Raw genomic sequence first — 14886 nt, forward strand, 5'->3', positions numbered from 1 at the left:
GTAATCCTATCCACTCGGGAGGCTGAAGCATGAGAATTGCTGGAACGCAGGAAGTGGAGGCTGCAGTGAGTCAAGATTGCACCACTGCACTCCAGCCTAGGCAACAGAGCGAGAGACTCTTGTTTCAAAAAAAAAAAAAATTACACAATTACTAACTGATCATTTCTCTTATGTTTCTCAGATCTATTTCATAAGTTACACTTTATGAAATATTTCTATTCTAACTTCGAAATCATTTTTGGCAACTACAAAAGAGAGCACAATAGAACACACATTTTATTTTTGCCACAACCAGTTTCACTTTGGGGAACAGGTCTTTTATTTTTCCTCTATTTATTCGGGTTATATACTTATTTTAAAACTTCAAAAAAAATAAATAGAAAATAAAAGATCAGCCATAATCCCTCTAAATAGAGAAAAACACAACATCACGGTCTATATCTTTCCATATTTTTTCTATGCATATTCATTCACTGACTCATTGTCTATATCATTTTAGCACATCTTGGACATCTTTCTTCAGCAGTAAGTTCAGATGTACATAATCTTTTTTCTCTCTTTTTTTTTTTTTAAGACAGAGCCTCCTTGCTCTGTCTCCCAGGCTGGAGTGCAGTGGTGCCATCTTGGTTCACAGCAACCTCCGCCTCCCAGGTTCAAGCAATTCTCCTGCTTCAGCTTCCTAAGTAGCTGGGACTACAGGTGCATGCCACCATGCCTGGCTAATTTTTGTATTTTTTAGTAGAGATGGGGTTTCACCATGTTGGCCAGGCTAGTCTCAAACTCCTGACCTCAAGCTTCTCAAAATGCTGGGATTATAAGTGTGAGCCACCATGTCTGGCCTGTTGTTTTAAGGGAAAATGGGAGGATGCAAAATTAATTGTACATGAGGATTTCATTTTCGTTAATATCTGGATATAGAAAAATTTAGAGCTGATGAGAACTGTCTTCTTTATATTCACCCTTATTTTCAGATTTTATACTATTCTCATACAGTATTTTTATAGTCTCACACACACACACACACAATGCTCATTTTTTTTTTTCAGCTTTTGAAGATGTTTGATCAAAACACACAATGCTCATTTTTTAAAAGCTCCTTTAAGGACATAGGGAAGTTAATATAGCAAGAAAAACTTGCCTGATGCTTTGGAAAGCAATAAGGTAAAAAGTCATCATGAAATGGATGTTCAAGCCCAGGTGCAGTGGCTCACTCCTATAATCCCAGCACTTTGGGAGGGCAAGGTGGGCGGATCACTTAGGAGTTCAAGACCAGCCTGGCCAACATGGTGAAATCCTGTCTCTACCAAAAATACAAAAATTAGCCAGGCGTGGTGGTGCATGCCTGTAGTTTCAGCTATTTGAGAGGTTGAGGCAGGAGAATCGCTTGAATTCAGGAGGCGGAGGTTGCAGTGAGCTGAGTTTGCACCACTACATTCCAGCCTGGGTGGCACAGCCCAACTCCATCTCCAAAAAAAAAAAAAAAAAAAAAGAAATGGATGCTCGCATACTCTCTGACCCAGTATTTATTTTACTTATTTTTACCACTATTTGTTCTAGAAAAGATACGGTGATAAGTAAAATATGATCAAATGACATAAATTAGAAGTAGGTGAAAAAAGATAAAGAAAAAACAAGGACAGAGGGAAAAAGTAGAGCCAGGAATGAGGCTAGCAAAACACAATGAAACACTGCACACTGGCTAAAACTGGGCCAGAGACATTACTTGAAATTTCTGGAGAGAAACACATTTATAGAACTCACAGTATTCATAAAACAGGCAGCCCAGTAAAACTCCAAAGATGAATTTGTAGTAAATTTTTCCTCCGGGAAATTCAGTATCTAACTCAGGAAAATTTAAAAATATACATTTATCTCTATTTTTGAATGTCTATAGTAAACAAAACAGTTTTTAAAAAAGAACACAAAGCATACACGCACAATTCCATAATCAGAGACAACCACTGCATCATCTGTTCTATGTCCTTCCACATTGTGTGTCCACAGTGCAGAATGTCCAAAGACCACAAAGTCATGAGCGCATACGTACAGTCAGGTCTAAGAACAGGTGACCAAGCACAAGAGTCACAGTCAAGAATGCTCATTTTTACTAAGTTAGAGGTGTAACACCATCACTCCACGTGAATACGTCCCTGGTCATCTCCAGACATCCCTGGCATTTTTTTTTTCCTTTGGAAGTTCAACACTTTGGAAGACCCAGCACAGAATCACAGTCTCATTGGTCACCCAGAGGGGCACCCCATCCACTGGACCTCACCCTACCACATAAGGTCTCCCCTGATACCCCAAGAGCTGATGTGCCCAACATCTGTGACCCTGGGCCATTCTGAAGAATGTCCATTTGATCCAAAATTGACAACTGACTCACTCCAGAGAGATGTGGTCTTCATCAGAAGTGCCATCTGTCCAGGCCACAGCTGAATCTTAAGAATTCTAGGCAACCCCCATCTCCCAACAAAGGGGTCTCTTCTCCTATCAAACAAAAACCAGTTAGTCCCATTCTGCCTCAAAACCCCACTGCCCTGAGAATGATAGTTAGAGAGGCTTCCATCTTCTCATCCTCACACTCCTCTGGCTTCCTTTCTTCCGACATGGACTTCCACTTCTCTTCTTCCTCTCAGATCTTTCTGCCAAGCTCTCTGAAAGACCCATGCCATAATTCATAAAGTCCTGTTGTTGTTCTGCCCATTCAAATTCTGAAACCTGGCTCTCCCTGAGAATGCAGCCTCCCTGCTGTTGGTCCCTCTGTGAGCTGCTCACATTCCACAGGCCTCACCCGCCCCAAAAGGCCAGGAGCTGCTGCTGACATGCTCCTCGTTTCACACAGCCCCTGACCACCACTCCTCCACCATCCTGTGAAAACCCTTCTGAGGCTCGTGCCATCCAGCAACACGCATCCTCTACCCCTCTGCACAGCTGTTGTCCTCTGACAGCTCTCCATTTCTCTTGATGCCCTGAAGATTCCAGCAGCTGGCTCTCAGGCTTCCCTTCCCAAGCCCTTCCACAGTCTAGATGCCCTCAGGATCCAAGTGATTCACACACACAACACCAGCCTCTAAGCAAACAATGCTTCCTTCCATTCCACGGCCTCTCCCCAGACCGTCACCAGGCAGAAACCCACACATCTCCCTCTAAACGGCATCCCCTATATTTCAGGCTCTTCCCCTTTACAACATCACTGGTTTCTCAGCATCCCGGGACCCAAAGTTCCTTGGTTTTCTGTTCATTCATGTCTTTACTTCCTTCCTTCCTCAGCATCTGTTCCATGGCCCAGAACTTCAATCCCTTACTTACAGAAATATCTAAATGCTCCCTCCCCACCCCCCATTCACCCAACTCGCAAAAACCCACTTGCTCTACCAGACCTGGGCGTGTGAGCACACTGCTGGAGGAAAAACAAAATCAGGCAAACACATGGACAGACATGATACATTCTACAACCAGACCCTCAAACACTGCCAGGCACCCTTTTAACATTCCCTTCGTCAACTCACTCTCACATTGTCCACATCATTTCTCAAAAGGCCCATAAAAGTTTTGAAAATTTCTAATCCCCACTTCAAACCATCCCGCCCCGACCCTAAGACTTCATCATCTATTCAGAGAGAAAATTGCAGATATAAGCAAAGAACCCCTTAACTTCCTGCTACAAAACAAACTTCTCTTCCTTCTCCACAAACAACGGAAAAAGTACACCGCCCCATCAGTGGCAATTCCAGCTTCCTCCACCTTCCTAAGAGCTTCCACCCTACTTTCCAATCTTCAACCTAATATCTCCTCCTCTACCAATACTACTGGGCACTTGGCACTTAAACAAGTCTCTTTCAGCCTTAAAAACAACAGCAGAATAAAAAAAAGCCTCCCTCTCTCTCCCTCAAGCCCACATCCCCTTCTGATCACTGCTCTCTATGCTGGCTTTCATTGCCAAACTTCTAACACTTGTCTTCTCTCTCTTACCTCTCACTCACTCTAACCCACTTGGGTTCTGCAGCACTACACCAATGAAACTGCTCAAACCACAGTCAGCAATAACTTTGTCATTAATCTAATGTCCACTTTGCATTGTACGTAATTCAGCCTCCGAGCAGCATTTAGACTCTGTCGACCACTGAGGCATTTGGAAAAAGGAATTAGTTGTGGTTTTATGACTTTTCTTTCCCCACACCACTGGTATGAGGCTAAAGACAAGAGAAGAATAATTTCTGACAGGAGTTGAAGGCTCGCCTCTATCTCCTCACCCTCAAGTCTATTTCTGTAATGTCAGTTTCAACCACACAGGCCATGCTATTGGACCATGGTGCTGTGTATAGGAACCATCCCTCTCTTGAAAATCACGTCTTTTGGGCTGAGCGTAGTGGCTCACACCTGTAATCCCAGCACTTTGAGAGACCAAGGCAGGTGGATCACCTGAGGTCAGGAGTTCGAAACCAGCCTGTCCAACATGGTGAAACCCCGTCTCTACTAAAAATACAAAAATTAGCCAGATGCAGTGCAGTAATCCCAGTTACTCAGGAGGCTGAGGCAGGAGAATCACCTGAAACTGGGAGGCAGAGGTTTCAGTCAGCTGAAGTCCCACCACTGCACTCTGGCCTGGGCAACAGAACAAGACTCTGTCTCAAAAGGAAAAAAAAATCATGTATTTTGGGCATGATTATTAATATTTACTATCTCTCTCGAATCAGACAGACCTAGACTCTAGTTCCAGCTCCACCACCCAAGAGTTGCATGTCTGTGAGCAATTTTCTTAACAACTCTGTCTCTCTGTTTTCCCATTTGTAAGATAATAGTATTTATATCTACTTGAGTGTGAAGATTAACTGATAATATATGTAAAGCATTTAGCACAAAATAAATGAGGGTACATTCACACAATGGAACACTATTGCAGTCTTATAAACAATAGCATAAAAGCATGCTTACTGGCATTTCCTAGCATAGAAAGATATTCACAATGTATTAAGCGAACTGGGAGTATGCAAAATCCTCATTTTTGTAACCAGATGAAGAAAAGTAGTATAGAAAGTCACCAACGATTATTTCTGGCTGGCAAGCTTACAGGCATTCTTTTATCGTTTTAGCTTACTTCCAATTTCTATATTTTCTACAATGAACATACATTACTTATACCACATAAAAGTAAAAGGGTTTCAACTGCAAAAAAGTACAGTACATGGTAACTGTCCAATAACTAGCTGCTGTTATGATGTGACTTTCTTGGAGCCTGCAGAGAAAAGAGTCAGAAGCTGCCTGCCCTCAGAAGGCCTAAACTGGCTCTCCACAACTGGAGAGAGAAGACAATCGTACCTTAGATTTGGGTGGGTAATTATTTGCCTACACTGACTGTCAGCACTAAGCTCATTTTAGCTCAAGTGAAAAGAGCTCTGTACTTTGTCCAGTCCTGGTCATCAGGAATCTGAATTAGGAGTAGAGTGTCAAAGCCTTAAGGTAATAAACAAAGCATTTGAATAACCTTGTCTTCAGACTATTAACATGTTAAACAGCATCATGGTAAAAAAAAAATAAGTGCAAGTGTAGGGATTAAGTGTTTATTTGAAAAATCTTAGTATTATTTCTTCCTCATTCTAAGATTTTTAAAAACTGCTATATGTAATCCTCTTAATCTGAATTAAATCTATTCTCTCAAAAACCCACACCCACAACTGTAATCAAGGTGAGCAGAGATGTACAACGGGGCAGGGAGCAAAGGCAAAATTCACTGACGTAGACCCCAATCCCCTGAGACCACTCCACACGGGCATTCTGTAACACAGGGACCTACTTTGGTGGTGATCCTATACGTGATGTAGGTCTCCATGGTACACACATGCTTCTTGGGATCATCGACTACAACGAAGAGATCTCTGGTCTCACCATCAATGTCATCATCAAGCTGAAGTCTGTTGAGAAGGGAAGATGAAGAAGCTGGACTTGAAGTACCTGCTGGAGTACCACCGTTGGGCAAAATGAGATCCTAAAAGAAGAAAAGAGTTACCTTAAAATTAAATGAAAACACATACTGGAGAGTATCAGCAAAAGCAGCTGGTTTAGCCAAACCAAGAAACACTTCTAAAATCCAAAAATAACTTTCGAAACACCTGAGCCTCTCCTTACTCAGTGTTTCCCGAGCAAACATATCTTTTATGACCTAGAGAAACAAGCTCTGGATCAATTTCATGCCAATTCATCTTTTTTTGGAAGTGCTGGAGAAACCAACATAAGCAAGCAGTTCAAGGGCAGAGAACGTAATAGCCCCACCATCATCAAACCTCAACAAGGAAAGATCTCTGTTAACGTACTCTTTCCCACTTTCTCAAGACCACCACCTGGACCCAGGTAAACATTAAGGAACCCAGCCTGGCACGGTGGCTCACGCCTGTAATCCTAGCTCTTTGGGATGCCAAGGCAGGCAGATCACTTAAGGTCAAGAGTTCAAGACCAGCCTGGCCAATATGATGAAACCTTGTCTCTACTTTAAAAAAATACAAATATCACCTGGGCGTGGTGGTGCACACCTGTAATCCCAAGTACTCGGGAGGCTGAGGCAGGAGAATTGCTTGAACCCAGGAGGCGGAGGTTGCAGTGAGCCAGGATCATGCCACTGAACTCCAGCCTGGGTGACAGAGCAAGACTGTCTCAAAAAATAAAATAAAATAAAATAAGGAACCCTCTTAAATACTTAACACATTTAAAAACTCAATCAGCCAACACACAGACAACTAAACATTATGTGTTTCCCAAAAGAAGTTCACACCACCACCTATGAAGTATGCTTGCCAAAAAAAAAAAAAAAAGAATCTGAATCCTACACAAGCCTCTAGATACGACACCAATTTGTAGAAAATACGGAAGAGCATCAAACATGTTAAACAATCCTGTGAGGATACAATCAGCTAATCTACACTATGTGAAACTAAAGGGCTTCCTCAATAAATTGCAAGAAGAAAAGAGAGAGCAAGCACCTATAGATGTAAAAAAACTTAAGAGATCAACCAATTCAATTAAAACAAGATACAAAAAGATAAAGATTTTGAGATATTTAGAAAAATTTGAAGACTGATAGTAAGGAATTATTGGCATGATAATAGAAGTATGATTTTACAAAATCTTCGTATTTTAAAATTATATGCTAACATACTTATGAATAAAATGTCTGACATTTGCTTCAAAATAATTCAGGTTGAGTAGGTGGGATATAAATGATATAAGATGCCCAAGTTGATCACCGCTGAAGCTGGCACTTGCAGGTTCATTATACAATTCTCTTCTCTTGTATATGCTTAAAATTTTCCACAACATTTTTAAAAGAGAGTAGTGGGTAGGAGGGTGGTGTGGGGGGCAAATGCCAGGAAAGGCAGGCCTTGCTCTTTAGACCTTAGTAGGAAGCCAATGAAGACATTATGTCCCTATGATATTCAAAAAATGGCTGTGAAACTGAGAAGGCCCCGTTACCTTTTTTGGTTTGAAGGTTTGGTAACATGACAGAGCCCTGCCTAACAGCAGATGTGAAGGCCTCTGAATGTCACCTTGGAGTAACTGGGAGACAGAGACTAAGGACTATGGCAAGAAAGTGACATGACTCCATGGAAAAGGCCTTGGTGACCTGTGGGCCATCAGATCACAGGGGGGTAATGGGGGGTGCCTTCCCCATATTCTCTCCTCTTGGAGCTCTGCAGGTGAGTTATGACCTAGCCCCCAGGTAAGAGAACATACAAGAAACTGAAGGTTAACCTAGCAGTCACATCCATGAGCTCTAGCTGATGAGGAGACATCCAGGAAGAAGGATGGTACGAGGCGGAGGAAAGAAGCATGGCCTGGGGTCATGGGCAGTGTCACCCAACTTGAGAGGTAATGGAAAGTACACAGAAAAGGCACTTTCAGCTGGTCTGAAAGTAGTGAGTTATCTCAACTGATAGTCCAGTCAGTTACAGATCGAACTCCTTGTTCTACTCTTTCCCCCCTCCTCACTACTGCACTTAACTAGTCTTAAAAGAAAGAAAGAAAGAAATATAGGAAAGGCACCTTGAACTCCCATTCCACTGACCACAAACCATTTAATCACATACTTACTTATGCAATGTCAAAAAAAATTGTAATTACTAAAATGGTGCCATTTTCACAGAAGGTACGCATGGAAATAGACTCATGGGAGAGACTCCACTTCTCTTCCACTATGCTTCTGACTACAGGGCAGATGGACAAGCTCATCAGCTGGGATGTGACACCCTCAGCAGCCTCTCTCAGTGTGGACATGACTGCAGAGCCCAACTACAGCAGCAGCCACTGATGGGATTGCCTCTTCACTATACTGGTGCCATGGGACACACCATGTCCGCACCCCAGTGTCTGGGGATTTGTGGGGGACAACATCTTCTCTGGAACTCCAGGATAAACATCATGTCTTGGTCATTTCAGTAAGTATTGAAACACTGACCTCAGGCAAGATGCCATGCTAAGCATTGCAGGGGTCCTACCTTACATTTAATCAACACTGGCACACTGGGCCTCAGAACAGCTCTGTCAGTGGCTAAACACTGCACAGAAGAAAAAGAATTCAAAATCTTAGGGCAGAGATGCCAAAATCAGCCCAGACAGTGGTTTCCCATAGTCCAGCCTGGCCTGATCTCAGCAGCCTCCTTTATTACCACCTCCTTCCACATCCAAGGGACCAGTTCCCGGGAACCACCCAGCTGTTTCATGCCCCTTATCTTTGCTGGAAAAGCCCTACTCTTGTACACAGCAATCTCCAAATATCTTCCAGGAATCTGCTCGGATGCCTTCTCTAACGCTTTCCCTGACCCACTCCCTGGTAGAATTACTCACTCCCTTCTCAATACTTTGAAGACAATTCCACTGAAGCATTTCATACTTTTAATCATTTATTTACATGTCAAACTTATCCACAAACACTGTGAGTCCCCAAGGACTGCAACTGTGCCTTGCTTATGTGCATGCACACATGCGTGTGTGTGTGAGATACTGTATTGTGAGAGTGTGTGTGATTATCCGTCTTTCTCCCCAGGTCGAGTAGTGACTCCAAGCCAACTCCCCTAACATTTGCCCTGGGAACCCTAGCCAATAACTTCCCAGGAACAGCCCATATAAAAATCTGAAATGTCCTGGCCAGAGAGTATGAATTAGTTCTCAAATCAGTTGTTAGGGGTGAGGGAGCGAAGAGTCAGTCAATCAGATCTTGTCACATACTCCAGATTCTTCCCTCCTAGGACTACGCAATCAGGGGAAACCCCCACAGCCCTCATCCCAGGGTGTTCTTTGGAATGTTACTTAAGATATGAGAACAGCCAATGGGCCAGCAGGGTCTGTAATCTCCTAAGCAGTGACGCTGCCACCTCAGACAGGCGGCCATGACACAGCCATACAAAGTGCTTCCCAGTCTTACTTCACCACACCCCATGACAGCCTTGTGAGGTTAGCAGGACAGGTATCATCTCTACTGATGTGGAAGCAGACTCAAAAAGGTGAAGAAACTCACCCAGATGTACAGACACTAGCATCTGCTGTGCCAAAGGTTGAACCCAGGTGTCTGTTTCCTAGGCCAGGGTTTCTTCCCAAGCTGAATCCCTTTTGTGTGTCTTTTTCCACCCCTAAGTTGTCTCTCATGTCTAATCTCTGGCCATAAATCCTTTAAGGTACATATGAAGCTTCTGTTTTTAAAACCAGTCAGGGAAAGTTAACATTTTTTTCCTTTTAGGGTCTTAATACAAGTTTATCCCAAAATGACTCCCTTTAAGATATGGTCCCCATGAGCAATGAAAGTGGAGGGAAAGCATGTGCATCTCAGGAGGCCTGGGCAGAGGGTAAGATGAAACTGAATGACACAGGCTGCCCCTCATCAGCATGCTCCAGCAGTGGGGTTTGCGACACAGAGATCTGAGCTCAAGAGCAGGTATCAGGTGGTGGCAGCACGTTTACGACCAACTTCTATCACCTTTATGACCAACAGTTCCCTCCAGGAGAGGGAATCCCTTGGCTCAACACAAAAGCCTCCTGCTTTGTTTTTGCTATCCCATAGTCAATTCTTCATGCTACAGCCAGAGTGCTCCTTTAAAAATTTAAATCAGGCCAAGCCGGGTGGCCTATGCCTGCTATCACAGCACTTTGGGAGGCTGAGGTGGGAGGATTGCTTGAGCCCAGGAGCTCAAAACCAGCCTGGGCAACAGGGAGAGACCGTGCTCTACAAAAATTTTAAAAATTAGCCAGGCGTAGTGGCACCTGCTGGTGGTCCCAGCTACTAGGGAGGCTGAGGTGGGAGGATCTCTTGAGCCCGGGAGACTGAGGCTGCAATGAGCTGTGACTGTGTCCCTATACCCCAGCCTAGGCAACAGAGCAAGACCCTGTCTCTAAAAAAATAATAATCATAAATCAAAACACATCACTCCCCTACCCAAAAATCTCAAAGCTATCCCCTGACATTCAGAAGAAAAACCAAACTCCCTCTCATAACCTGCAAGGGCCAAAACGACCTGGCCCTTAACCTGTTCTCTGACTTCACCATCAACACTCTCCCCAGCTCTAGATACACCGGTCTTCCATAACTGGCCGCACACCATGCAGGTTCATTCTGACCTCAGGACATTTGCGCCTGCTGCTCCCACTACCTAGAGCACTCCTCTCCCTCCAAATCCCCCCATGGCTGCCTCCTCTTCTCAGACAGGTTTCTGCTCAAATGACACCTACTCAGAGAGGCCCCCTCAACTCATAAAATCCAAAATAACTCTACATCCCTCCATCCCTCTCTATCCTCTTCTTTATTTTCTTTACAGGACTTACCACTGTTTGAAAATGTATTATATATTTATTGACTGTTTGACTCCCCACTAATCTATGAATTCCCTAGGAGCAGAGACCATGCTACCCCTAGCCCATGGTAGGTACTCAGTAAGTATTTCATGAATGAATTAATCTTAGAAATGACCCAATTCAATTCAATCCCTTGCCAATCGAAAGTACTCAATAAATGTCTGTGGAATGACAAGCAACTGAGACTAACCCGAGCCAGACTGCCCAGTTCTGAATCCTGTACCACTAATTACTACCAATACGACTTAAGCAAGCTTCTTAATCTCTCTGAGCCCCAGTGTCCTCATTTATAAAATGTGTATAGTGGGATCGAGTGAGTTAGTCTATGCAAACAGTTGGAATAGTGTCTGGTACATGATTGGTGCTATATCACTACATACACATACACACACACACACACACACACACGTGCTTGTCTGTATCCTCTTATAAACACGTGCATCCTCTTACAAACTATGAGGCTAGGTTCATAGCAGACACATAATAAATGCTGCTAAAAATTAAAACTGCATTGAGACCCACCGTTGGGACCTCAAACATATTTTCTTAATGATTTTATTGTAACAAAGGATATCCAGAATAGCCTTTGTAAAGAGTTACGACTACATAGTTGATTAATAAATGAAACTCCCCATTGTTGCAAAATACCAATTTTCACTATGTAGGTTTCCATTGTTAAAGCATTTCTTCCTCTTTCCCCCTTTTACTTTATCCTAGGAAGACAGATGCAGAGTGAGGTTGCTTTATAAATTCCTCTGGTTCAAAGAATTTCAATTTTAAGATACACCATTATGGTTAGCAAGCCACAAGACAGAATATTAAATTAACATAAATCACTGGCAAAATTCTATATTAATTAAACATATGATGTATGAAAACAGAGTGGGTATATATTAGGAGCCATATAGTTTTAATAAAAACAAGTCATGCTAAAACAATCTAATTTCTCTTTTTGATTCTATTGGAGGAATGTGGGCAAGTGGATGATCTAGTTTCAGAGGAGCCTGACAAAGCCTCTCAAGGCATCTTTACGTTAAGGGTGAAATGATGGCTCTCTGAATACAAAGACTACATATTACTTGTCTTAATTTACCTCCCTTATGCCAGGCACACGGCAGATGCTTAAAGATTGAATGTGTCAGCCAGGTGTGGTGGCTCATGCCTGTAATCCCAGCATTTTGGGAGGCTGAGGCAGGCAGATCATGAGATCAGGAGTTCAAGACCAACCTGACCAAATGGTGAAACCCGGTCTCTACTAAAAAGATAATAATTAGCTGGGCGTGGTGGTGCACACCTGTAATCCCAGCTACTCAAGAGGCTGAGGCAAGAGATTCACTCAAACCCAGGAGGTGGAGGTTGCAGTAAGCTGAGATAGCGCCACTGCATTCCAGCCTGGGCAACAAGAGTGAGACTCCATCTCAAAAAAACAAGAATGATTGTGTCCTATACAAACTGAATACTCTTGATTGTTGATTTTGTTGTAAAATTTAAGTTAAGCCCACTTTGGAGAATAAACTCAAAGGGACAATCTCAAAAACGTTCTTTTCAAAGATGTTCATGACACAGAGAACAGAGAGTGAAACCTAGAACAATCCCAAAGGCTCAATAACCAGGAAACGATCATGTTTGCATTAATAAGACAGAATGTGACACACTCACTTAAAAATTAGACAAACTCAGTGAGTTGAAAACAAGCCTCTGCTTTCTCCCTTTTTCTACCCTCCAGATACTAATTTAACCTAGAGAATGAAAAAAAGAAAACACAGTGGAGGTAAAAAGAACAAGAAAAACAGTGACTGGAATCATGTCAATCGTGGAAACTAGGAAAGGGTGTCATCCAAATGCCAAAGGTCTCAAAGATTATCTGTCTACTGGCTCTAACTGGGCCACAACTGATAAAAGAACTAAGAGGAATGTTTAGCCCATGTCACTGAAGTTACTTCAGGTCATCAAGGTTATCTAGTAAGTAGAAAATGTCCTGAACCCCCTTCACATGCACCCCTAATTTGAAAATACGATTGTCAGTGGGGATTAGAGGACACGGAAGGTTTGGCAGTGGAGCAGACAAGGACCACCAAGGTGTTGGCTGCTGTGACTGTGACCAAGGGGATGCCAAGCACAGACCAATACACCAAGTGTGGGCCATCAGCAGAGGGTACCCTCTCCATACGGCCCTCCACCTCTACCTCCAGGATGGGTAGAGATGCAAGAAGCAGCTCATAGGAATATGAAAGCATCTCGGTTGGCTGCCCTGGAGTGTGTCCAACAAGCCCACAGCAGGCCAGAAGGCAAATGCTGGAGGGACCAGGCTCTACTGAAATCTCAGCTCACTGCAACCTCCACTAAAACACAGAGGAAGCCAGGCTTCTTTCCCATCTGACAGATAACTAGTAATCTATGGATCTAAGACAATCCTAACACACCAAGTAGAAACACAGGGGATCCAATAACTCACTTGTTCTGATGGGGGGCAAATAGCAGGCCTGCATTATTACCTCATCAGAGGCAAGTAAACCATAAAAACAAGTCAAAATGACAAGAGCTCATCACTCAGAACCAAGAAAACCAAAACAAAAAAGCAAGAGTAGACATGCATTTGACAAAGACATAGTCCATAAAACAGAACCTTTAGGCCAGACTTACTCTGTGGTTCCCCTTCAAAAAAAAAAAAAAGCCTAAAGAAAGTGGAAAGATAATTTAAAAAGTAAAGCATAAATTTAAACAGAAAAGAGCAAAAGTTATAAACAAAAGCAAAATTTAATTCTTCTAAAAGATGAATGAGACTAAACTTAGGAAACTCAACTAAACTTAGGAAACCTGACCAATATAGAAAGAGGAAAATGGCCAGGCACAGTGGCCTCACACCTGTAATCCCAACACTTTGGGAGGCTGAGGCATGAGAATTGCTTGAACCTGGGAGGCAGAGATTGCAGTGAGCAGAGATTGTACTACTACACTCCAGCCTGGGTGACAGAGCAGGATGTTGTCTCAGTAAAAATAAAAAATAAAAATAAAGATGAAAATGGAAAAAGGGAACATGCAATAAACAATTTAGATCTTGTGTCTACATATGATTATAAATTATAAGGTTGTGCTATATATAACTGTGCCAACAAATTTGGACATCTATATGAGCTAGATGGCTTTCTAGGAAAAACTATGTGATCAAAGTGAAATTCAGTAGAGGTAAAAAACCTAAGCAGATAAATAACCACAAAACTGTTGTCAGAGAACATCCACTAAGAGGTAAGCTGGGTCCCAAGTGTTTTACAGTGAGCACTCATGAACCTTCAAAGAGTAAGTCCTACTTTATTCAAATATTCTAAGACATACTTTTAAAATGAAGAAACCTTTCAAAATCGTTTTAAGATGACTATCTATATCTAATATCAAAATACTAAGACAAAAAAGAAAATTGAATATAAGTGTAAACATCATTAATAAATTAACAGCTAAGAGTACACTAAAATAAATTTTGAAAAGAAAAAAATATATACCAGGATCAAGTCAAATGTATCCAGGAAAGCAAGAATGATTTAACAATAAGAAATTTATCAAAACAATTTATTATATTAACTTATTCTATACATAACCATTGTTGAAGAAACTCATATCCAAAACTACCAATATATTTACTGATATCACTAATATCAGCCATTCCATTAAAATCTCTAAGTAAAATTAAGGAGTAAAAAGAAAGTTCCTAAATATGTTTAAAAGTATATATCAGAGGCTGGGCGCCAGTAGCTCACGCCTGTAATCCCAGCACTCTGGGAGGCCAAGGCAGGTGGATCACAAGGTCAGGAGTTCAAGACCAGCCTGGCCAACATGGTGAAACCCCATCTCTACTAAAAATACAAAAATTAGCCGGGCGTGGTGGCAGGTGCCTATAATCCCAGCTACTCAGGAGGCTGAGGCAGAGAATTACTCTATGGCGGGAGGCAGAGGTTGCAGTGAGACAAGACTGCACCACTGCACTCCAGCCTGGGCGACAAAGCGAGACTCTGTCTCAAAAAAAAAAAACAACAAACAAACAAAAAAGTATATATC

At 42.3% G+C, this 14886-nt stretch overlaps 1 protein-coding gene across 1 annotated transcript in view; it reads right to left on the minus strand.

Annotated features, from left to right (window-relative positions):
• SNX30 (sorting nexin family member 30) overlaps nt 1-14886 on the minus strand; it is a 121839-nt gene that overhangs the window by 61759 nt on the left and 45194 nt on the right. The window contains exon 2 of the mRNA XM_064378895.1: nt 5798-5989. Within this exon, the coding sequence (XP_064234965.1) occupies nt 5798-5989 (192 nt within the window). The remainder of the gene's footprint in view (nt 1-5797; nt 5990-14886) is intronic.

This window comes from Aotus nancymaae, unplaced genomic scaffold, assembly GCF_030222135.1.
Source record: "Aotus nancymaae isolate 86718 unplaced genomic scaffold, 86718_ANA_hifiasm-v0.15.2.pri h1tg000003l, whole genome shotgun sequence".
Classification (NCBI taxonomy): domain Eukaryota; kingdom Metazoa; phylum Chordata; class Mammalia; order Primates; family Aotidae; genus Aotus; species Aotus nancymaae.